The 25,771-nt window shown below is 44.7% G+C and overlaps 1 protein-coding gene and 1 long non-coding RNA gene across 7 annotated transcripts in view; both read left to right on the top strand.

Moving 5' to 3' along the window:
• CTDSPL (CTD small phosphatase like) overlaps positions 1–25,771 on the top strand; it is a 121,419-nt gene that overhangs the window by 88,613 nt on the left and 7,035 nt on the right. For 2 of the 6 annotated variants that reach the window (XR_014822741.1, XR_014822742.1), the window contains 5 exons: positions 6,280–6,312; positions 13,802–13,903; positions 17,029–17,085; positions 20,375–21,420; positions 23,984–24,169. Coding sequence is in view for 4 of the 6 variants with exons in the window: in XM_005669358.4 (XP_005669415.1) it covers positions 6,280–6,312; positions 13,802–13,903; positions 17,029–17,085; positions 20,375–20,467; positions 23,984–24,169; positions 24,481–24,522 (513 nt within the window). In the remaining 2 variants the exon portion in view is untranslated. Of the gene's footprint in view, positions 1–6,279; positions 6,313–13,801; positions 13,904–17,028; positions 17,086–20,374; positions 21,421–23,983; positions 24,170–24,480; positions 25,013–25,771 lie in introns of those variants that run through there. The other 4 variants (XM_003358363.5, XM_021071661.2, XM_005669358.4 and 1 more) reach the window with 3 other exon arrangements.
• Positions 273–3,892, top strand: LOC146397259 (uncharacterized). The gene is made up of 2 exons (XR_014822752.1): positions 273–3,508; positions 3,806–3,892. It is a non-coding gene; the product is annotated as an uncharacterized LOC146397259 (long non-coding RNA).

Consider the following 25,771-nt stretch of genomic DNA (forward strand, 5'->3'; position numbering starts at 1 on the left):
TGGCGCAGTGGTTAACGAATCCGACTAGGAACCATGAGGTTGCGGGTTCGGTCCCTGCCCTTGCTCAGTGGGTTAACGATCCGGCGTTGCCGTGAGCTGTGGTGTAGGTTGCAGACGCGGCTCGGATCCCGCGTTGCTGTGGCTCTGGCGTAGGCCGGCGGCTACAGCTCCGATTCGACCCCTAGCCTGGGAACCTCCATATGCCGCGGGAGCGGCCCAAGAAATAGCAACAACAACAACAACAACAAAAAAGACAAAAAAAAAAAAATGACATCTCATAAATATTGCTGAAATAGGGAAATGTTCAATATATATCACTTAGGGGAAAAAGGTTAAAATATAGTAGGCAAGAATATTTATAAGTCTATCTATGGCATTTATAAGATTAGAATGATGTACACCAAAATGTGAAGAGATTTTCTCAGACTGGTGGGATTCTATGTGGGATTTTCTCCTCTCTGTGCTTTACTTCTTTTTTCTTTTTTAATGATTTTTATTTTTTCCATTATAGTTGGTTTATAGGGTTCTACCTCTTTTTTCTTTTTTCTTTTCCCAGTTTTCACAAAGAAGCTTAAATTGGTTTTGTGTTTAGAAAATAGATTATTTTGAAAGTACATGTGAATGTGTAGAAGAGGATTCTGGGAAGATGACAGCTTGAGCATGTGGCTCTGACCATTTAAATTCCCTTTCTGGATAATCCCAGGTGAGGTTTCTGGTGGAGCCTGGGAAGTACATCAGGGCCTACAGTTTTCCTCATTTCTCCAGGAGAAAGATTAGGCACAGGATTCATGCTCTCTGATACTGAGTGAGAAGCAGGGAACCACCAACCAAGGAAAATGCTTGCGTCTCTTAGAGTTCTAAGATGAAGATTTGAAATATGTAGTCCTGTGAGGTCAACCAGCCAGTGGGAGCCTGCAGACCCCTTGGAAAGGGCCTGCACTGCCCACTGGAGGTGCTGGGAGGGGCTGTACTGATGAGCTGAATTGCCCTACAGGAGCCCAGTAGTGTAGGGACTCTCTTCCCCGTTTTTTGCTCTGTCAACTCAGGCTCTGCTAGGCCATGAATACAGCCCGGCCCTCAAGTGCTCCCCCATTCACCACAGCCCGGGAAGTCCAAGTTGAAAATCTAGCATTTGGCACCCTTACTGAGATAGGACTAACGGAAGAAAACTTTTGTAGACCACTCAAAAGATGATAGTTCAAGAAATGAGTTTTGAGTTCAAAAATAACTTTTAGAACTTAAAAGACCCCTTGATTTCTAAATACAAAAATTCAGTGAATGCACTAAGAAAATGAGTTGGAATAGTCCCTGCAGAGAACTGCATTAATGTCCTGGAAGAGCAAGTGCAAGAAATATCTTGCAATTCAGGCCAGAAACACAGAAATGGTCGTTGTGAAAGCAGGGAAAAGGCATCTAGGAGACCTAACTTGCAAGTAATAGAAATTCCAGACGAATAATAAATAATAGAAGACATTTTCTTGAACTGAAAAAAAACCTTGAATATGCAGACTGAGACAATTTATCAAATCTACAGCAGAATTAGTGGGGGCAAGCATGATGCACGTGCCTTGATATATGGTTAAAATTCTGAAATTTAAGTATAAAGAGAAAGTCTTTACAAGCTACCAGAACAAGATGTTTTCAAACAAAAAGAGAATTATACTAGTACCAGACTTCTCATCAGCAATACTGCAAGACTATGAAAAAATTAAAAAAAAAAAATGTTTACAGGCTACTGAGAAGAGTTACAAACGGAAAATTCTGTGTGTGACCGAGATATCATTTATCTATTAAGGCAAAAGAAGTACATTTTCAGATATGGAATGATTTCTCAAGAGAGCAAAAGAAAACCTACGTGAGATTGATATTCAGCTATAATATAATTATAGAAAACATAGAAATAAATACAATTATTAGGAATAGAACTGTAGCACAATTAGAAAATAGATCCTGAGAATTCACAGAGAGTGAAAGGGGAAATGAACAGAATTATGAACAAGTGATCAAAATTAAAGAAAGGGAAAAAGAACAAGTAATATTGTAAATAGGAAGCCTAACAGAGTAGGCATAATACCAAGTTTAATGAACCAAATTCTCCTAACAAAAGACCAAGACTTTATCAAATTGGCTTGACAAATTCAGCTGGATACTATTGCCAAGAATATACCTATTTCAGGTAGAAATGATTTTGGCAGCAAGTAAAAGAAAACTGACAAATAATGACTTAGACAAATAGGAGATTATTTATCTTACATAAAAAGCCTAAGTCTGGCAGTTGCTGGGGTGAGTTTAGATGCCTGTTGATGCCATCAGGCACCCAGATTCTTTCTGTTCTTCAGTCTTTTGATCTTTCTGGCCCACTGTCCTGGGCATGTTTGCTTTCATTCTCATGCTTGTTATATATACTCTCAAATCACAAGCTTCAGACATCATCTCCACATTTAAGGGAAGACAAGAGGGAGGAGTAGCACTCACCATATCTGTCCCTTTTATGGAAAGTAAATGCTTTCACAGGAAACCATCAAAACCTGATGTCTTATTGGCCAGATCTAAACCTTCAGGTTCCTGCTCCCAACAATATCAGAGTTCTTTTCACAAAGGAGAAAAGAATGACTGAGTAGATGTAGAGTCAGTGTGAGTTCAGTCATGCTCAGTAACAGCCTCAAATCCCCCAAGGCTTGAAACAATAAAAATTTGTTTTTCTCTCATATTACAAGTTTATCATGGTTTTGTTGGGCCATCTGTTCTGTAACACTGTCCAATAGAAATATAGTGTGAGCCACATGTGTTATATAAGTTTTTCTAGTAGCCTCATCTTTTAAATCTTTTTGGAAAGATAAAATGGATTTAATAATGTATTTTTTGAAGTTCCTGCTGTGGCACAACAGGTTAAGGATCTCGCATTGTCTCTGTGACAGCACATGTTCAATTTCTGGCCTGGAAACTTCCATATGCAGTGGGTGTGCAGCCATAAAATTTTTTTAAATATTAGATTTTATTTAATCCAATATATCTAGAATATTATTTCAGTGTGTAATCAATAGAAAAAAGATCACTGAGATAAAATGCACATTCTTTTATCTTACTAATTCTTCAAAATCTGATGTATGTTTTACACATTTTAATATGGACTAGCCATATTTCATGTGCTAAGTAGTCGCATGTGACTAATAGCTAGTGTTATTATATTACATAACTCTGTCTTATCCTCCTCGTTCATGGACCAGACTAAGGAAGGCCCATATTTTGCTTCCACGATTGTTCACATCAGGAAGAAAAGGAATTTGGTGAACACTGGCTGTTAAAATTTTCGCTCAGAAGTAACAAGATTTGTTTCAACTTACATTTTATTGTCCAGAGTAGTTCACATAATTACACCTAACTTTAAGAAACATGGATAAGTGTAATCCTACCATGTGCCCAGAAAGAAAACTGTTAGGGTAGCTGGCTAATAGTTTCTGATCCAGCATCTAATATACAGTGAAACAAAAAAAAAAAAGTTAGGGGAGTTCCCGTCGTGGCACAGTGGTTAACGAATCCGACTAGGAACCATGAGGTTGCAGGTTCGGTCCCTGCCCTTGCTCAGTGGGTTAACAATCCGGCGTTGCCGTGAGCTGTGGTGTAGGTTGCAGACGCGGCTCGGATCCCGCGTTGCTGTGGCTCTGGCGTAGGCCGGTGGCTACAGCTCCGATTGGACCCCTAGCCTGGGAACCTCCATATGCCGCAGGAGCAGCCCAAGAAATAGCAACAACAACAACAAAAAGACAAAAGACCAAAAAAAATAAATAAATAAATAAAAAGTTAGAAAATAAAGAGATGGGCAAAATGTACAAAGCAGATCAAATAAAGAAAAGGCAAAAGAATCAATATCAGACAAAACCAAATTCAAAAACTAACAGCATTAAAAAAGAGAAAGAGTGACATTTTCTGATAAAAGATCTAATGAATGAAGTGTATAATAGCCATATACCTTTAAATGCCAATCAACAGTACAGTCAGATACATAGAAGAAAACCATTTAACATGGTCAAAAGCTATCTTCTAGAAATAAACAGCAAACAACAGGAGAACCATTGGCAGTACAGGCTAATGTGATAGGACAAGAAAATGAAAGAATTGGTCTACGTGTGGAAAAGATACAAAGCCAGTTTTATTTGTAGATGGTGTGATTATTTACATAGAAAACCCAAAATACTACCAAAAAATGAGAATCATTAAAAAGTTTTGAGTGCTTATTAGTGAGAAATGTACTGTGCTTCTGGATAGGAAGACTTAAGTTTTATATAGAAGAAAAAATGTCTAAGAATATCTGAGAAATTTTTAGGAAAATATAATAAGAGATAACTTGCCTTAAGAGACATTAAACATTACGCTATATTGGTGTAGCAAAATATATCAGTGGAATTTGTATGACGAGATTCCACTCTAAACCTTATCACAGCCCCATTCAGATATCTCCCCCTCAGTGTACTTGCCTCAAACTCTCCCTGCCCAAATTTAAAAATCATTGCTGTAGGGGAGTTTCTTGTTGGTTCAGAGGGTTAAGGATCTGGCATTGCCACTTCAGTGGCTTGGGTCACTGCTGTGGCACTGATTCAGTCCCCGGTCTGGGAACTTACACATGCTGCAGATGCAGCCATTAAAAAAAAAAAAAATCTGAAATCAGATTGTTATGATCATTATACAACTACAGATGTGATAAATTCATTTGAGTAATAAAAATAAAATAATAATAATAAAAAAATCATTGATGTAGAGAATCACTGTGAATAAAGGGGACATAGTTTTTACCTTAAGCCTATAGAGGATAAAAAAAGAGAAGAATCACTGCTGTCATAGTAAAAGTTATTTTTAACTAATACCTGCTTAAATGAAATGAGAAGATGGTTTTGTACCCCTGGAAGATTTCCTGGAACCCTTAGTTGCATCTACCAGAGAATAAAGGCCTTTAGAGGCAGCTCCTCTGGCAGAGATGAGAGCTTCCTGGACCAAGTATTCATTCATGAAAACTTCCTTCAATTAACATTTGTCTAAGTGGCTTTTTAAAGAAGTAAGTTAACTCTGAGTAGTGCATCATTTGCATAATCTGTGACTATTCCATGTATGAAACCAGACCCCATAGAACGAGCCGTATCAAAGTGGGGTGACTCTGCCCTTTGTGCTCACCTGGTCAGGACACCTGGAACATAAAACTCAAGCTCAGTGGATGTGGAAGCAGATTCCAGTTGCTGTCATACTGCAGGGGTGATGACGAGGGGCTGGAGATTGTCAGGAAGTTGCTAAATGGTTCTTTGAGTCGAGCAGAGCTGAGAAAGGTGTCAGCCACCTGCCACTGTTGACAGTCAGGAATGGTGCCTTCCCATGAGACCCCAGTCACCAGTGACTCCTCAATAAAAATGGGTACACTTTGGTAAATCCTTCAATGTGAGAGAACGTGGAACAGTGCATCTCATCAGGGACCACGACACTGTGGTTCATTACCTCCCATCTCACCATCTGAAGAAGAAAAGGAGACACAGACCCTGGGAATTCTCAGTGGAGACACATATGTTCTTTTATTAGCTTTTCTTAATGATGCTAAAATGATGTGTTTCCAACAACCAGGTTTGGAATGGCTGACATTCCAGGGTTAAGTAATGGTTGAAGCCCTTCCTCAGAGCCTGAATTCTCTGAACACTCTGTACAGATATAGGTTCTCTTCCCCTTAATGGGAAATCCATTCCATGCCTCTGGCCTTGGAGGAAACTTTGCACCTTGCCTGTACCCTCTGCCCAGTCTTCCCCTCAAAGAGGACCGACCCCAGGTGGCCACTGGGTTCCTCATTGTCTGATGGAACTGTCTTCTTTTCCCTGCATATTGTAATGACTTAAGTCTTTTAGGGAAAAACTTACTTAAAAGAAGAAACAAGCCAGTTATTAAAGAGATTCATGGATCAAGTAAAATATGGGTTGCTCGGTTTTGGGTTTTTTTTTTTTTTAACTTTTCAATTAAGGATTAAATTCCTGGGAGTAAATGAGGCACTATTTAAATAAACAAGATGATTTATGAGCCTCAGGGACCTGGCCTGGTTTGTCAGGGGAGAGGCTGTCTGGAAGGCAGCGTAGAATCCAGGGCCCTAACGGTGGAAAACCTTTGGGTTCCTCCTGTTCATTAAATACCGCCGGGTACAGAGTGAGCAGTCATGTGCCTGCTGTACTTGAGAGTGCTTTGAAGTTTCTTTTGAGAATGTGATCTATGTCTCTTTAAACCTGACAATGACTTTTTTTTCTTTTTCCTCAGGGTGACCAGAGGCAGGTCATTCCCATACCAAGTGTATGTATACTTATCAAATTTTTATTTAAACCTTCATAGCGTCTTGTAGCTTTGGGCATACTACTATAAAAGATTTTTTAAATGTTCTTGCTTATATTGAGTTTTAATCATGTGGTATAAACAGCTCTGTTGTGTTTAAAAAAAAAAAAGCGAGAGTTCCCACCATGGCACAGTGGGTTAAGAATGCAACTGCAGTGGCTTGGGTTGCTGTAGAGGTGCAGGTTCAATCCCGGCCTGGCATAGTGGGTTAAGGGGCTGGTGTTGCCACAACTGTGACACAGTTTGCAGCTGAGGCTCAGATTCAGTTCCTGACCTGGGAAGTTCCATATGCTGCAGGTGTGGCCATGAAAAGAAAAAAAAAAAAGGTGAAGCCACATTTTAAACTGTGAGCAGGAAGTTCTGTACAAATTTCTTTTCTCAGGAACAGCAATGGAACCAGCATCTATAAACCAGATTCTCACCTTTCTCTCTGCAAAAGGCCGCCCGGGCACTGAATAAGCTAAGGCAGCAGTGCCCCACTCCGTAGACTAGGAGAAAGTACTTTTGCCTCATCAGGGTTCTTTGCAACAGTGCACTGGGTTCATGAGGCCCTCCTTCGAGGGGAACAGACAGTTTTTGACTATTCAACAGTGTCGCTTGGCCATGGCTCTGAGATCAGAAAAATCATCCCAGTCCAACTCCTTGAATTTGTAGGACCTCCCCTCTCATGCCACCCCCTGTCCCAGCTCCTGCCAGCTGGCCGTACTGCTGCTCTGCCCCAAACCAGGTGCCCCCTTGGGCCACCAACTTCTGTTTTCAGTCTTGCACCAGTGTTTGACCCTAGCACAGGCCTGGACCAGCCACCTCTCAGACAGATGCTGTCCTGCCACTCCTTATCTTCCTTCTGCTCTGCCAGCAGAGCCGTGAAGCCTTAGGCCAGTCAGCAAGGAGCAGAACAGGGACCAACTCCCCAAAGAAATGTGTAGTTGAGATGTCGACATCAAACAAAATCTCTCAAATAGTCCTGTGTCTTTAGAGAAGGATTTAGGTTTTTTAAGGTGTCCATAAATTGATGTTTTAATCCATAGAGATTCTCTGGTTCAGATTTCACATATTTCCTGGGAACATCCAAGAGACATGACAATCTTACATTGAAAGAAATGATGGATTTCCTGAGTACAGTTTGACTCCAAATTTGGTAAGGCATGTGTCACTTATAAATTGCCCAAAAGGTTTTTGATAATTGCATTTTTTTCACAACTTTAACTTCCATTGATTAACAAGGTGCAGGGGTTTGTGAAGTAATTCTGACTTTGCCAGCATGCCCAGGGGTTGGGCTTTGTTGGGAACTGACTTTGATCAAAAAGATGGATCAGTCGGCATGACTTTTATCCAGTGTTTGAATAGGATACCCAATGGGATTGATAGCAGAGATCTCTCTTTAATCTTTATACAGAGTAGTTTGTATATTTTTCCTGCAAAGGGGCCTACATTCAACAGGTGACAGCAGTTGGCATCTCTCTCCCTATCTCTGATACTCTGATAGCCCTGTTTTTTCTCAGAATTAATTCATAGCCATGTATAAAGTTAAGTGCTGCATCAGAGCATTTGGCAGAGTCAAAACAGAAAAATGACCCTTTTCCCACAAATCTCTTCTTAGAATCCTGGGATTAAATAGCCCAGAGGAAAAAGATACCTTGTATAATTTAGCCCAGTGTTAGGTCTTTAAATTGCTAACTCCTCCTACCTGTTAGACATTGGGTAAGAGCTGATGAATCTGAAATGTCTTGCAGGAAAATAAAGCCTAGCTAAAGTAGTTTGCATCTTTGAATTATCACCTCCCAAAAAGCAGTTCTCTGGATGGGCACTGTCTGATCCCCACTAACTGCTTAGCATGCAGCCCTGAGCCCAAGTCCATCTGGAGGCTAGCTCTGCCCGAGGATTCAAGCCTTGGGGTCCCCTGCAAAATTTGCACCCATCTGTTGAGGCCTCAGGTCCTATAAACATTAGCCCTGCACTTTTGGGACCACATAGTGACGTGGTTAGTGTTGGGAGCCCCTGAGAGCTTGGAGTACTGCCACATAGGAGCAGAAATCCAGGCTTGTGCTGAGCCTGCAAACCAGGTTTGACACCCCTTCAAAGATTTTCCTAGGCCCTGAAGATGAAAGGTGCCCCTGAGGCTGTGAGTGCCCAGAGGAGATCCAGCTAGGGTCCTTATCTCTGCTGCTCCCTTCAGGAATCCCCCTTTTTAAATTTTCATGCTGCTGTTTGTATGTGTAGGCTTGGTCTTTTGATCTTTTTACTAAGCTTATTTTTTCATTATTCAGTTCATTATTCATATTTTTCATTATTCAAACTCATGATTTTAAAAAATACTGAAAGATTAAAACAGGGGAAAAAAATTCCCTGGCTTGGTCCCACTCCCTAGAGTAAATCTTTTAATATTTGCTATGTATCCTTCCAGAAATTTGCTAAATCAACACAGGCATATTTAAACAAATGAGAATTTTGCAAGTTGTTTTTCGCTTTTAGCAAGCTACCTTGAACATCTTTCCAAATATTAGTACCTAACGATCTACCGCATTGTTTTACATGTATTTGATGGCGTTTACCTTATTTCCACTTTTGTGCTATTACAGGTATTCTTGTGCGTATGTGTTTTTCACCTGAGCAATAATATCTGGGTGATCAGTTCCTAGTTGTAGAGATGCTAGATCAAAGGACATGTTTTGCATTTTTGGTAGATAAAAGCCAAATTATCCTCCAAAGCCTGATTTACATCCCACCAAAGGTATATGGGATTGTCCATTCCCTTATCAAAAATGGTAATTATCAAGTATTTTAATCTTTACTAATCTGAAAGTAAAGAACGGTATCGATTTATTTGCGTTTCTTCATGAATGAGTATGAACATATTTTCACAAGTTTATTGTCCATATATGTATTTCTTCTTCCCTGTTCATTTCTTCTAGAGTTTATACTTTTTCTTGTCTAAACTCTGGGGCAATTAGCACTTTCCCCCAAATTTTTGGTATACCTTTTGGCCTTGTTTATAATCCCTTTGGCCACAAAGAAGTGTTATTTATGTAGGGGAATTATCTTTTTTGACTCCTGAACTTTATGTCATTCTTAGAAAGATCTCCTCATTCTATGACCTTGACCTACATTTTCTCCTGGTATTTTAGTGGTTTCATCATTACACTTAAATCTTTGATCCCTCTGGATCTTGTTATTGGAGGGCATGAAGTAGCAATCCAGCTTTATTTCCTTTTCCAGGTGGCAAGTCAGCTGTCTCAGCATCATTTACTGAGTAACCCATCTTTTGTACACCTGTTGGAAATGCCTTCTTTATCTGGACTTGATCTTAAACCTTCTACTTGGTACTCCTAGCTTCAAACTGCAATTTGGACCCCTTAATATATCTGGTTAGCAGCTGGTTTCTCCAGTAAAGGTCAGGTATTGAAGGGTATTGAAGGGAAATGAAAAGTCCAGAGGAATAAGCTCAGAAACCATGAAGTTCAGTGGTAATGCTGAAAGTGCTCACTCGGATACTTTGGCTCCAGTGAGACCTGTACCTACTTTTTACGCCCTTTTGCTCGAGTTATACACCACTCTCATGCTCACAGTGCATGGCTGACAGTGAAGCTGAGCCCAAAAATGCTGAAAGGGGAGAGGAAAAATTTGCTTTCTACCAGTTATGTTTCTGTGCTGTTGGCCTAGGTCTTTTAATAAGCAGTAGTATACTTTTTTCCACCAAACCTTCTGGAGAGTGTATAAGCAAGACAGCTCCTAGTTAGAGCTGTTGCATGTGCTCCCTCCATAGCAGCCCTGAGAGCTCTGCCCAGAGCCCTGAGGCTCCAGGGACACAGGGTGCAGACTCAGAGCCTGAGAAGTCAGTGCACAGACAGCCATCCAATGTAGCAAGAAGAGGCACTTTGTTCATAAGGTTTGTGAGGGTGTGTTATGAGGTGGGTACCTTAGATTAAATATTCCTGGCTGCCAGGGCTGGCCACCAAGGATAGGGAATTTCACATCCAGTCTCAGGAGGAGCACTAGAATGAACGCCCTCCCCAAACCTCCCCTCATCCCCGCCCCAGGATTTCTTACACCCACTCCTACCTCCCTGGCAGTGCCCACCTGTGCTTTGAAGCAAGTCTTTCTGTTTAGAAAAGGCTCTTTTGGTTAACTAATGTTATTCTTGTTCTTCAACTTTACAATGGCCTGAGAGAAATTTTGCCTCAGGACATGTTTTTAGTTAATGATTCAAGCATCACCTGAACAGATCAATTGAAGTAACAAAACACTAGTGCAATTATCCAGTGTCCTTATGTGTTTCCAGGACACAGCTGTCCAGAAGAATTCTTACCATGGGTCTGAAGAATTTGCATTGTTAAGAGCCAGGCTCTCAGTCAGAGAAGCTGTGTGCATTTAGGAAATGGGGGAAGGATTAATGGAGCCCTCCTAGCGCATTGCCCCAGCCTGGCCTTGTTCTCTGCAGCACAAATGCTAAATCAATAGCTTGCTTACTTTGCCTCTCACGCTGCTTGTTCTTTTCTCCCTTAGAATAATGCAGTGAGGCTTTTTCCTTACTGTTAACTCAGAGAATGCTTGTAAAGTGTGGGTTAAATATGCGAAGAAAGTCACTTTTATTCTCAGGTTTGGAAAAAAACTGAGCCACTTTTGGCAGATCTTTGATGTTTTCCGATATGCTGGGAATAGACGTTCTAGATCCTTATTTTCCAGGCTAACAATTACATAAAGTTAAAATGTTGTTTTAGCATATAAAGTCATAGAGAAAAATCTAACCCATTACACATCAAGCTAAAAAGAGAGGCATCTGGGGAAAGGAGAAAGGGGACGTGGAAGAGGAAATACTTGTGTTTTAGGTGTGTGTCCTTTACAGTGAGAGTATGTTTATTACATAATTGTATAAGAAGAAATGAAAACAGGAGCTCTCTGCTGGCTCAGTGGGTTAAGGATCTAGCATTGTCACTGCAGCGGTTCAGGTCGCTGCTGTGGCGTGGAGTTGATCCCTAGCCTGGGAACTTCCACATGCTGCAGGCACAGCCAAAAAAACAAACAACAACAACAAAAAAAAAAAAAAACAAAGACAAATTTTATTCTAGTCGCACAATTGCTTTCTGCTATGGCCCACACAATAGAAATAACCCCAGTCTTCTCTATTATGTTCATTTGTTGGGCTCAGGGCACCCTGCCTTTTTAAACCTCTTTTTGATAAAGAACAACTACTTGCAAATTTATTTTTTTTTAAATAAAACCTGCTTGCTTACTGATGTGTAATGAAGGACAGAGTCCTTTCCAGGACCCTGGATCCCATGCCCCAAATCTAAGGCATGTCTTTTCCCAGTGCCCACCTGGTCAGGGATGCTGCTTGGTAAACATGAACTAGAGCCTTGGTTATTGATAGGCCATCAGGGTGGTGTTAGAGAGGATGAAACACCCACATTCAGTAGAAAGAGCCCACCTGGCATTAGAAATGTTCCTGTCCCCACACGTGCCCTCATTCCTGCTCAGCCCTAGACAATCCCTTCAGCCAAGACATCATTGCACTTGCAGATTTACCTAATCTGTTGACCGCCTACATTGCATTCACTATTGAACAAGCTAAAGTCCAAAACTAACTCTAATTCCTTGACTGATGTTCAACTGAGACCAAAAGAAAAGGAAAAGAAATAGCCATTTAAAGAAAATACCTCTTGATTTCTTTTTTTCTTGTTTTATTGGATAAGCGAAATTGTCCATTCTTCAGTGGCTAGGGACAGATATTTTCTTGTGTTTTGCTCTGCGTTAAAAATGGAACAGAGCTTGACCTTCCTCCAGGGCAAAAAATAACTCGTTAACATTGGATACTGAATATGCCACAAAATAAACTGAAATACTGCACATCATTTCTAGAAGAAAGCATGGCCCAAGAAATAAATACTCTACATCAAGATGGAGTGTCAAGATCAAGATTGGCTTGGAGATACCTGGCATTTTATTAACTCTTTATGACCTCTTCTTCGTAAGATTCGAAGCTACTACAAGGACATGTAAATGGATTTTTGGTTAACACACAGCAAGTGGATTAAAATGTAACTTCCAGAGACAGGGACATTTTATCCCTCCAAGGCATGAAAATGCCATATTCATCAATATTATATAGCACTGGGAGTTCCCGTCGTGGCACAGTGGTTAACGAATCCGACTAGGAACCATGAGGTTGCAGGTTCAATCCCTGCCCTTGCTCAGTGGGTTGACGATCCGGCATTGCCGTGAGCTGTGGTGTAGGTTGCAGACGCGGCTTGGATCCCACGTTGCTGTGGCTCTGGCGTAGGCCAGGGGCTACAGCTCCGATTAGACCCCTAGCCTGGGAACCTCCATATGCCGCGGGAGCGGCCCTAGAAAAAAAAAAAAATATTATATAGCACAGTGGGGCAGGCACAACGCAGGGTTCACGGACCAGTTTTATTTCTGTTTTCTATTATCGAGGGGCAGTTCGCATTGCATTTTCCTGGTGGTTCTATAGTTTCTCTTAAAGTTTTTTGGAGATTTCAGTCATTAAAAAAAAAAAAAAAGCTGTGGGCCAATGTAGCTCTAAAATATACTTTTTTGGGTTTAAATTCAATGAATTTTATTATATTTATAGTTGTACAATGATCATCACAACCCAGTTTTATAGCATTTCTGTCCCAAACCCCTACCCCATCCCTCCCCCCACCAAACTGTCTCCTTAGGTAACCATAAGTTTTTCAAAGTCTGTGAGTCAGTATCTGTTCTGCAAAGATCATCGTATCCTTTTTTTAGATTCCACATACAAGTAATAGCATATGACGTTTGTGTCTCACTGTCTGACTAACTTCTCTTAGCATAATCTCTAGGTCCATCCATGTTGCTGAAAATGCCATTATTTCATTCCTTTTTATGGCTGAGTAATGTTCCATCATGTATATGCACCACCTCTGCTTTATCTGCTCCTCTGTCGATGGACATTTAGGTTGCTTTAAAATATACTTATATACCACAGTGAATTTCAGATGAAATAGGACCTCAGAATATGGGCCTGCATGGCTAGAATAACTGTTATAATTAAGCATTTATTTTCATGTAGTCCATTTTAATAATAACTAAAGCCACTGTACATGTGCCAGGCAGGATGCTGCTGGGCATTTTGCTGCAATTATAGTTGATAACAGCCTTTCGTGGTAGGTGTTATTATCTCAACTTACAGCCGAGAAGCAAATAGAGCTCATACTCAAACCCAAGTTTGTCTGGCTTCAAAGCCCAGGCCCTCATAATAACCATTCAGATGTGACACAGTATTTGTTTGGTAAACTGCAACTGCAGACTGCTTGTTCTTACTGTTTTTAATAAAATTCAATGATGTGCTTGACCAGGCACTTAAACGTTTGGTTTCAAAAGGAGGTTTCATTGACTTAGTATAATACAATGATAAGGGAATTGGTTTATCTTTTATATAAAGGTAATGATATTTTTTTTCCCCTTTTAGCCACCAGCTAAATACCTCCTTCCAGAGGTGACGGTGCTTGACTATGGGAAGAAGTGTGTGGTCATTGATTTAGATGAAACATTGGTGCACAGTTCATTTAAGGTAAATCAGCATCAACAATTAATGATCTTTGTGATTTGGTCACAGTTGTATTGGAAAAGGAGAAATAGAGAGGCTGAAAGCATGTGGTCATTGGCATATAACCTCACTGTTCATCAAGAAATCCCAGTAATAGTTGCTTATTAACTCAGGTGAACATTAACTCAAGCAGTTGAATATTAACATAGTTTGGCAGGAAAAAAAAAAAAAAACACTGGGCTGCCAATATCCTGGAGACCTCATTCTTACTTATGAGACTTGAGTTTTCCAACACTCTACCCCCTGCAGAATTACTTTTCAGGTGCCACAAGGCCATCAGTACTTTAGGACACTGCTGTGTGTTTGTCAGGGTAGCCAGAGTGCTGTATGGGCTGTATGTTTTATTGGGAGGGGCAAAGGGAGGCACTGTTGAAAAGTGTCAAGCAGCCTACTTTCCTGGACATTTTCCCAGACCAAGTTTTGGAAGATGTCCAACTCTGAAGACGTCCAGAGTTATGGCATCTGAACAGATTTAGCCATTGATTTTGACCATTGTCTTGACAAGAAGATGCTGGGACTTTTCACGAGCCTCATAGCTAAGAGAGTGTCCATTTGCACGACCTCCCTTGCTCTCTGTCCATCTCCCACCAGAGGAGCAGCAAAGACTCCAGATTCCCCAAGAGCCTCCGTGCAGAAACAGCTGTCCCGACACTACTAAGAAATGAGATCATCCTTTTTCCATTTTCTGAAATTGCTTAGAAGAAGGAGGTGATGAAAAGGTTTGGAAATAGGGGATTGGTGTGTTGGGGAAAAGAAGCGGGTGTTTAGGGTCCTGATCCTATTTTCATTAGGGTATTTCTGGCAATGAACTGTTCTACTGTCACTAGCCAGTTAAACCACATTTCTCTTTTTGCCCCCAGCCCGTAACCCCCCCTTTCTTTGCCGAGAGACATGAAAGACACCATCTAAGATGGAGTGTATGTCACACCAGCCAGTCATTCCTTGACAGCTGTCTGGGAAGCAGAAGAGCCATCAAATTCTTTCAGAAACATCCCTCCTTGGGCCTGCTTCTCTCTAGGCAGAATCCTCCATGATGGAACAAGGCCAGGTGGTTGTCCTAGAGTCCTCTGGCGAATGGAGGCAGGGCTATACTCAGCCTTGGCAGCAAGACAGGACCTGGCTGGCCACGGGGGCAATAGGGACATTGTCCATCATTGTCCAGCCCCACCCCCACCCCCACAACCCTTCCAGGGCTGGTCCTGGAGCTGCAGTGACTTTCTATCCCAGCTCAACTCTGAACAGCATGGGAAGCCTTTTCTCCCCTGTGAGCAGGATGCTCAGGACTTTTTCAAGTCCCTCAGGAGGAAAGCCCTTTAGAGCAGGGGTCAGCTGCCATTGCAGCATAGGCAGCTTCCTTCCAGGCAGCTCTGGGAGTGTGGGCATTGCTGGTCACACAGCCCGAGATTACAGAGAGTTTCTGGCTCCAGAGGCAGGGTCTTAGCAGCCCCTGCTGTCTCCAGGGCCTGCTCAGAGGACACTGATGCAGTAGGCTGATGCGAACAGCATCTCTTCATTGCTTCCCTCCCTGGCCTGCTGTCATTTGCAAGCAGAATATTCTTTATTATATGGTTTTTAATGTTCTGGGTATTTCACAGCTCTTTGAGAATCTGAAAGATGTGAACTGCTCTCCTTGAAACCATACAGCTGTATAACACCCAAGCCTGTGGACCCAAGTTTACAGCCCTGGCTTTGGCCCAGCCTTATTTACCCCAGTGCAGGATGGAGGGCAGGTCCTTGCTCTGAGCTGGGAGCTGTTTTCCTCTTATTATATACTCTGTGAAACATGACTCCATAGTCTCATGCCTTGTGAGAGTTTCTTCCTTCAGTCTTTTGTTGTCTAGCTCGATTCTGTATTTTAGTCATGAAATTATAAAATACCAAACTCAGCCTTCCAGCTATCAGAGTGAAGATGCTATGATCTTAAGCCTCACATTCTCTACTGAGTGCTGAGTAATGTTCTGTGATCTCGTATTTTCCACGTTTTACAGTTTACATATCAGTGAACAACATGTGTGTATAGTGCTGGGCCTAAAGGCAGGCGCTAGTTTGGATTCTGACCAGAGACCCTGTATCCCGTATCCCTGCCCAGTGGCCACCACACACATGTTCTTCCTCCCTCTGTCCTTCTCCTGCTTGTCCCAAGGGTTTGTGGTGTGGTGGTTCTCTTGGGCCTGTTCATTTCTACCTAATTTGTGGAATTCCATTTAGAACTGTCTATGAGTCCATCACTGAGAACAGAGATTACCAAAAAATCATATTCGAATTTTGTGTCATTCAAATTCATATTGTCAATGAGTTGTTTTAAATATGCCAAAGTTTGTGCAAATGCTAGGTAGTATATATTGTCAGAGTTACTTTAAATATGCAAAAGTGCTAGGTATTATATTACCTAGAGCTGAGCAGTCTAGGGTGGGCTGTCTCTCCCTACTGTACCAGTCAAGGCCTAAAATCATTGATGCCTAGGGCTGAATGGAGCCGTGGGCACTCATCAGACCCATTGCTGTAGCTGTGGAAGATAGGAGAAACTGAGGTCCAGAGGGAAAAGAGCCTGCCCAAGGTCGTGGTCACTGGCCTCTGACTTCAACCCACATATCTATGGCCTTGCTTTGGGTCCATGTCCTGCCAAGCATCTGTCAAGCAGTCCCTCACAGGGCAGCCTGTACTTGTGAGTCTAGTGCAAATGATACCCCTCCCCCCTCAGCAAACAGCACTGTCTTCAGGGACCTTCACACTCTCACCTCCTCCCCCTGGTGGCCAGCAGAGGTTCCTGCTATCCTGGAAGGACTAAATAGGGAGTTTGAGGAGCCCTGCTCCCAAACCAGGTATGCCATACTTTGTCGTTAGGGCCAAGCAGGTGATTAAGAGTTTGGACCAAGATGCTGAAAATGTAACAGTATTCAGAACATAAAATAATGTGCTTTCTTCCTTATGTTTATTTTGAGGAACCAAGGCATACTTGCTTCAGCATCCTCCTGAACTGTCTTTTCCCGTAATAAAAACATTGGTCCAGGCAAGCTTTTTTGGTGCTAAAATGCCCAGTTTTATTTTGTTCTTTGAGACATACTAATTATAGTTTCTTTTTTCTCTAGCCTATTAGTAATGCTGATTTTATTGTTCCCGTTGAAATCGATGGAACTATACATCAGGTAAGAAATCAAAGCTAAATCTGAGTTTCAGTTCGCATTTTTTAGGAATTACATTTCCTATGAACTTTATTTCTAAATTCCCATTTCAGTAATCATTTTATGACTAAATCAAAAGGAAGCAAACTTTATTTTAAAATGCAATGATTTTCTGCTTTTTTTTCACTTAGATGAATTTTACACTGAATTTATAATAGAAATTATAATCTATTTGTCAATATTGGATGTGGTTGCAAGTTCAAATGTTACTTTGATTTGATGCAGACTTTTAGAAGTTTCCTTGTCCCCCACTGGCCGTGCTTGATGGTCTACTTAATTTCTCCATGTAATTGCTTTTGGCTACCCTTCTCGCAGACAACAGGAAAAGGTCACTAGTCACCCACTTACAGTAGATTCTGGGGGAAAGTTGTCCATTTCCAATGCCAGCCACTCCAGACTGATCTTGTCTCTTCTGCATCGTTGTTGCCAGTGGATATTTAGCAAAACCCAACCCAAAAGGGAAAGGAGGAAGGGGGGACATTTTTGGATCAGCAGGCAGCTTTAAATAAAGGTGCCTTAGTCAGTTGGCATGCATCTTTGTTCTGATTTTTTTTTCCTTATTTTCCTTTTTTTGCATGAAGCCCCTCCGGGAATAGTTTCATTTATGAAATACTGGACACATGGTAGGAAAACACTGTAGGTTTTCCACAGGGATGATCATCTTCCAAGATCACAGGGTCATCTTCCTTGTCAATCCCAAGGTCTTAAATGGAGAGTCTCTGGCCTGGTGTGTTTATATCTCAGGAGAAAAATGCTCCCTTGGTGCTTGAACCTTGGGCTGAAGCAGGATGTCTTTCCTTAATGATGTCAGTAACGTCTTTGCCCTTGAATGCAGGGTGTCAGAGCTTGGGAATCAGCTGGCCCAGCCACCTCGTTGTTCACAGGGGGAAACTGAGGCTCAGCCGGAGAGAGAGTTAGTTCAAGGTCATACCATAGGAAGAATAAACATGAGAGCTTCAGTCTCCTGCCCCTGACCCAGGGCTCTTCTCCTCCCCTGCCAGAAGGTCCTGCCGGGAACCCATCCCTGGGAAAGGCAGCGCTTTCCCTAGTGATTCCACACTTCATGCTTTTAAAAGTCATCAGGGAGCCAAAATGGCAGGTACTTGGGCATTTAACATTTGCAGAAGCATCAGCCGAATTAACTCAGCATCTGAGAAGCAGTTAAGACTTCTGCATTTATTATCTTGGCTCATGTTACAAAATGAAACAAAGGAGAGGCTGCCCACTGGCATGGTAGGAATTAGGAGAGAAATTAATCCTTCATTCCTCATGACTATGAGCATGGCCCTGGTGTCCCGATCTGCTCTGGCCAGCCCATTCTCCAAGGAGCCGGCCAGTTCCCCCAGCTCTCCAGACTGTGCTGTAATTCACTTGGCGGTAGATACCCCAGAGCTGGGGTCACAAACTCTCTCTCCTGAGGGAATGAAGCCACAGGCGCCCAGAGCGGGACCAAGGCCCTGGCGAAGGCCGTGGCCTCGTTCAAGTAACCCAGGATAGGCTGTGCAGGTCCCAAGGGGCCTATTCTTGGTTACTTGCACGCGGACGCGGGCCTGGATGCCAGCCTCCGGGCCCAGGACCCTCCTCTCTGCCAGACGCACCAACACCAGAGTTCCAAAACCAGTCTCTTGCCCTTCACATGTAGCAAAGCTCACCTCTCTGAGCAGCATTCCAGGGAGACTGAGGACTGCAGGCTGCACCCACAGCCAGCACCAAGCAGTCACATGAGCAAAGGGGAGCCTGGAGCTACTACGGCCTCAGGCCCTGCCTTCAGGCCCCACCCAGGCCTCTCAGCAACTCGGAACCCTCTTGGCACCCCTGTCCCAGGACATCTTGCTTCTCTGGCCCCTCACTCCCCTCTCAGCCCCACACCTATGCTCGCCCATCCTTTCCATCAGGCACGGGTTTCCCTCCAAGCCCTGTGTCTGTGTACATTCCTCTGTATGGGGCAGAGCCCCATTCCCCTCTGTTACTCTTCCTGTAGAGTGTACAGCCTGCTTCATCTGCTGATCACAGTCCCAACATACTCCTGCTTTTCACACTTCATCTTCAGCCTCTTCTCCTCCTCTTCTATCACTGCCTCTGAAGGGCTGGTCATGCAGAGCTCTGACCATTCTCTAATACCCCAAGTGTTTTCAGGCTAGGTCTCACATTCATACTGTTTCCTCTGCCTAGAAGCTCACTTCTCATCCTTATCAGCCTGGTGAACTCCTATTTATCCTTCAAGGTCCAGGTCAGATGTCCCCTTTTGTGATTCCTTCCCCTTGAGATGGGGGGTAATGGTCCTTAATTATCCTTCTACTACAGCTTTCATTATGCATATTTATTTTGATATATTTTTCTGTATGTCTGCTCTAGACTGTGAGCTCTTCAAGGGCAAGGCTTGCGTTCCATTCATCTTTGTAACTGCTTCAGGCTGAGCTCAGAGCTGGGGCTCAGTGAATATGAATCAAATTGAATTTTAACAGGTTTGAATTATTTTAGGGAAGTAGCTGATTTCAAATGAATTTATTCAAGTTTTAATTAGTTCTTTCCTCCTCCCACCTCCTCTATCTTCTCTCGCCAGCTCTGCCTCTCTCCTAGCTCCATGGTTCAGGCTCCCCAGTCAGAAGCAGAGACCAGCCACTCTAGGAAAGGCTGCTCTTTGCCCTCTGATGGCTGGTTACTGGGGCCTGGGAGTAGCCTGGCTTCACGTCCCTTGAGGTATCTGCTTCTATAAGAGACCCAAACAGAGTTAACGTTGTGGTGTCAGGTAGACGTTTTCCCAAGCCAACATTGAAGGGCCTTCCTGTGGCTTTGCTGGGCCTGCGCCTCCGCTGCAGGCCTTCCTGGGGAGGGAGGTGTTCTAGGGAGAGCAGGCAGCAACTAGAGCCATCCAAGACCTGCTGGGCTGTGGACTAAGCTCTGACCTCCACCACAAAGACTACCCCAGAGCATATGCAAAATGAAGGAGTCATTTCACACAGATGAGGCCCAGTCCTCCTGCCCGCTGGTTCTGGAAGTCCCCCAGACCCTCCAGAGCATGGCCAGCCTCCCTTTCCCCCTTGGGAAGGGCATCTGCTCCGAACTCAGACCCAGAGCCCAGTCTGAGGCGCATCTGGTCTGAAGCACCACACAGCCCTTGTACTGACTGCACCAGGCCTGGGGGAAAGAGGCGGGAACCTTGTTAGGAATTCTCCATTCTCAGGGCATTTGGGCCCCAGGCCATCCCCAGGGACAGCTATGACTGACCAGTGTGCTGTCCCTGCCGTTGCAGGTGTACGTGCTGAAGCGGCCACACGTGGACGAGTTCCTCCAGAGGATGGGGCAGCTCTTCGAGTGTGTGCTTTTTACTGCCAGCTTGGCCAAGGTGGGTCCTGCTGCCAGCTCCATCCAGCCCTTCCACCCCTGCCCTCTGTCTGTCAAGCTCCCCTCTGCTAAGGTGAGGGGAGCTGTCTCCATGGTGACAGGTTCCCACCCCAGATGAGATGGATACAGACCATATGCGCAGCACCAGCCTGAAAGGCTTCAGGGTTACCATAGTGACAGGAGCTCTGGGAACAAATGCTCCATGAAGTAGCTGCATGCAGCCACAGAAGCTGGCTGTCCACCAACCAGGAAGCCAGACATGTCCAGCATTTGACAGGGCATCTGCATCCCATCTGTTGACTGGCAACCAAACACTAGAGACTCAGGCCTCCACTCCCTGGGGTTAGCCTCCATGGGTTTCAGGGGGAGGTAAGTGTTAAAGGTTCATCCACCTGCTGGGGTGGAATGAGAGTTCTGTCTGCCCCCGGTCCTGGGCCCTTGGGCCAGTTGCTTCCCTTCTCTTGCCTCAGTTTCTCCTGTAAGATGGAGATGAGTCCATCTGCCTCATTGGGTGGCTCAAATGAAATAACACCCATAAAGAGCTTGAGACAGTGCCTGACTCCTACTCAGCACGGGTCTGTGGAGCACCTGCTGTGTTCTACACATTGTGCTGGGTGCTGTCACATGGTAAGTGCTTCTGGTGTTCATTGTTTATTACCACCGTTATTCACGATAAAATCTTTCACATATGTTTTGGTCCTGTGGCTTGGTGTGACTCTCTGACCCAGTGTGCACACTGACTCTGAGCAAAGAGAGTGGTTTCTTTGCCCTCTCCCTCTGTTTGAGGAAACCAGCAGGTTCACAGGGCTGGCTCCCCGGAAGAGATCCTTGCCATGACCGTGTCTCAAAGCCTGAGCCTGATGGGGCCAACACCATCCATTTGTTGGTGGCACTGCCAGTGTGTCCATGGACCTCTGAGGGACCCTGAATGGCCCCAAAGATGATGGGTCCCAGGTGAGCCATCTCCCTGTCTCCAGACCTGCTCCAAGGACTCAGACAGCTTCCTCCCCCATGTTCTGTGTCTGGGTGGCTCCCTTCACTGCGTATAAGGGAGTCTTCCCCTAGGTTCCTAGTGCTGGGCATTGCTGGTTTGGGCCATCTCGTTGTCATGGCTGAGAGAAGAGAGAGTCCAACCTGTTCACATCCTGCCAGGCTCATCACCCACGAGGCCGTAAAGCACGGGCTGGTGGAGGGAATCCAAAGCCGGGGCCGATTTCTGCATATTAAAAAGAGGGCGTGGCCTCAGGAAGAGCATACTCATCCCTGGTGGGTACTCTCAGATGAACAGTACCAAGACTAATTGTGCCGTCGTGCCCGACAGCTCCTCTGACAGTGCCCTGGGGGTGCTGAGAAAGCTCAAGGTGCCAGTGGATTGAGAGCTGTTTTTCCTTCCGCAAGATTGAAAGCTCTCTTACTTGGCATCATCCCCAGCTCTCGCTTAAACATCCTTGTTCGATCTCTCTTCCAGGACCGCTCCCACCTGCCCCTCCATCTGTCTCTTCAGCCCTTCTCTGGCTGCTACTCCAGGCTGGCTCCCTTGAATCAGCCCCCAAGGGCAGCCTTCTAGCTTCTCTCCTCCCTGGTGCACAAGCTCTGCTGACAGGTGGTCACTCCCCAGTTCTTGGCTCCAGGCTCAGCCCCTGGCCTGCACCACTGATACAGAGGACCTCCTGGCCTGCCACCCAGGGGCCTATGGCAACCCTTGGCAGTCAGAGCCCTTCAGTGCCTGCTTTCTCGTCTCAGTGTCCTTCATTCATTCAGTCCCCCAGAAAGTGTGTATTTAATACCTACTGTGTGTCAAGCCCTGTGCTAGGTGCTAGGGATCTTGAAGAGGACAAACGAGACAGTCCCTGCCCGCCATGAAGTTTACCTTCCCCACATTCATCTCTAAGGCCTGGAGCCCCAAACTCAGGCACTCTCTTGAAAGATGTATGCCACTGCCAGCGTTAAGGATTATGAGGAAATTAATCATCTTTTCTAGCTAGAGTCACAGCCCCCTCCAAAGCCCATGTGACACCCAGCTACCCTCACCAGCCGAAAACTGCAGTGCCCTGAGCTCCCCCTCCTTGGTCAGCAGGAAATCCAGCCTCCTCCTGGACTCTGCCCCACCAGGTTGTCTCTGGAAAGAGAAGGACTTGCCCATGGAGCCAGGGTGCTGCTTGTAGCCCTGCATCCTGCAGCCGGGCCGGCCTTTGCTTGCACTTGGGCTGCTGTGTCTCCCACTGCTGGCCTTCCCAATACCACCAGCCCTGGGTACCTCCCACCTCCCCGGCAGAGCCTCTGGGCCCCTAGGAACCCCTGGCTGTGCCCCTCACTTGGGTTGTGGCGCTGAGGCATGGCCTCACCTAGCTTGGAGCTGCCTCCAGCCCCAGCCACTCAATCTGACCCAGTCTTGTCGACATCTTTATTTATGAAGATTTTTCCCTCAAAAATAACCTCTTTATTTCTTTATCTTTAGCCTACTTTGGGGAAATTCCTTGAGAAAGGGTCTACCAGGATGAGCCTCCATTGTGAGTGGGGTTCATACTCCCTCCCCTGACCCTCCTGGACTTCACCTAAATGGAAGTGGTGTCTGGGCACCACCCTACGACAGACAGGGGCTGGGCGGAGCACCTGCCCAGAGCACTTCTGGGGGGCAGCATGGCCTTTTGCTCACAAGCCAGATTCCCGGTCTGCTCTTTCTTTCACTGATGAAACTGATATTTCCTGAGCCCCTACCATGACGTGGGTACCCAGAAGGTGCTAGGGATAGTGTGGGGAGCATGACAGGCAAGGCCTAGGACCTGACAGGGGACATATCATAAGGTAGTTATCTCACAGGTGGTGGTGAGGTCTATGGAGGCACAATGGCTGTGAGGCCAGTGAGTATCCAGGGAGGAGGGTGCAGGCAGGCTGGGGAGGTGGTCAGGGAAGCCGAGGTCTGAAAAATGAGGAGGCAGAAGGAGAAGCTCATGCAAAGAGCTGGGAGAGAGTGTTTCATGCAGAGGAGACGCTGGTGCAGTTTCTGACCATGTGCAAAGCCAGGTGGCTTGAGTGACTTGAGGTGGAGCTCAGAGGCAGCAGGAATTGTGCTCTGTGGCTGCTCAGAATCCTTTGAGGAAGCGAGGTCCACGTTCCAGTGCAGCAGGAAGTGATGTGGTCTGACAGATGTCTTCCTGCAGCCGCCCTGACAGCTGCGAGGTGAATGGGTGGAAAGGAGGCCCGAGGGGAAGAGGGAGGCTCTTCTGGAGGCCAGAGATTACAGAGGCCCCACCGAGGGCAGTGACGGCGCAGAGAGATGCTGGCGGATTCAAGACAGTTTCGGAGTTGGAACTGACAAGAATTTCTGATGGATTGGATATGAGAAGTGAGAGAAATGGAAGAAGAATCCAGGGTGTCAGGAAAATAACCAGGATCTTGAGACATACCCAACTATTTAAATCCCTTTTTAGAAGAGTAATGTGGATCTTGCGGCAGGAGGTCAGGGCTTCTGGGCTTTTCTGGGCACCCAGCCCTCACCGAGACACCTGATTTCCAGTACGCAGACCCCGTGGCTGACCTGCTGGACCGCTGGGGTGTGTTCCGGGCCCGGCTCTTCCGAGAATCCTGTGTTTTCCATCGTGGGAACTATGTGAAAGACCTGAGTCGCCTGGGACGGGAGCTGAGCAAAGTGATCATCGTGGACAATTCTCCTGCCTCGTACATCTTCCATCCTGAGAATGCAGTAAGTAGCCCCCAAGAGAAAGGGCACGGACCGCGATCTGAGCTCTCTAGCCAGGTGGCACCCCTTTTCTACCTTCAAGCACCTGCCTAGGGTTTCTTGGCCTTTTCCTTAGTGAACTCCCAGTCCTGCCACTTGGCAGTTCCATGACCTTGACCAAGTTCTTTAACCTCACTGAGCCTCATCTGTCACATGGGGGCTATAGGCCTACTGATCTCATAGGGTTGTGGGAGGATTCGGTGTGGCAGGGCATGAAAAGCACTTAGAACAGTGCTTGCGATGGGTGAGTGCTGAATGAGCCTGTATCTTCTTAGCATCTTTGGCGTTGTGACGGAGAAGATTCCATCTGTCATTAGCCTCCTGGAGCGGGCAGCTGCCCAGGACTTTGTGACCCCTGAAGACTGAGAAGGCCTAGGTGACCTCTTCAACAGAAGTATTAAGAATGAATAAAACACTTCAGTGAGGTCTTCAGATAAGGCCACCAGGCTTTACCACCTTGTAATGATGTCTAAAAAGCAGACAGTGGGAACATTTCCTACATAAAACTCCTGAAGCATGGCAGCTTGACCCAGAGCAGGAGAGATGCCCTCCCACCTCCTGCCCTTCATTTCCAGGGGAGGAAAGGACATACCCGCCGGTGACTGCTTGTCCAGAGAGGATACGTCTGCCCAAGCCCAGACCTCAGACTCAACAAAAGCCTACCCAAGCTCCTTTTCTTTGAGGCTAGAACTCTGTTCTCAACTTATAACCAAAAAAAAAAAAAAAAAAAAATAGAGTTCAAATGAGATTTAATTAGTGTATAGTCATTGTTTATTATATTTCAATATAATGAGTTGATCAAATTCACCGTAATGTATTTTGTGAAGTGTCTAACAGATAAGAGTTACTTTTTAGCATAATCCTAATTCCCTTATCACATCTGACAAAACAGTTACTTAATAATATCCAGTCTTTGTTTTTCTTTTTTTTTTTTTTTTTTTTTTTTTTTTTTGCTTTTTAGGGCCACACCTGCAGCAGCATATGGAGGGTCCCAGGCTGGGGATCAAATCGGAGCTGTAGCTGCTGGCCTACGCCACAGCCACAGGAACACAGGCTCCGAGCCACGTCTGCGACCTACACCACAGCTCATGGCAATGCCAGATCCTTAACCCACTGAGCAAGGCCAGGGATTGAACCTGAGTCCTCCTGGATGCAGATTTGTTAACTTTTGAGCCACAGCAGGAACTCCTCTTTTCCTGTCATCTTGAAATGTTTTCTTACATTTGGGTCATTTGATTCAGAATCCAAAGAAGGTCCACACATTGCTTTGGTATTGTGTACTTTCTGTGGTACCACATCACAAGGCATATAATGTCAGGTTGTCCTACTTTTAAAGGTTTTATTTTTTTTGATAGTTATTTCCCCAATACAATTTTTTTCTACTGTACAGCATGGTGACCTAGTTACACATACATGTACACATTCTATTTTCGCACATTATCATGCTCGATCATAAGTGACTAGACATAGTTCCTAGTGCTACACAGCAGGATCTCATTGCTAATCCGTTCCAAAGGCAATAGTTTGTATCTATTCACCCTAAGCTCCCCAACCACCCTCACTTTT

This window comes from Sus scrofa, chromosome 13 (assembly GCF_054392235.1).
Source record: "Sus scrofa isolate SSC_HxYL_T2T_F1_AM1 chromosome 13, Sscrofa_HxYL_maternal_Yorkshire_Landrace_v2.0, whole genome shotgun sequence".
NCBI lineage: Eukaryota > Metazoa > Chordata > Mammalia > Artiodactyla > Suidae > Sus > Sus scrofa.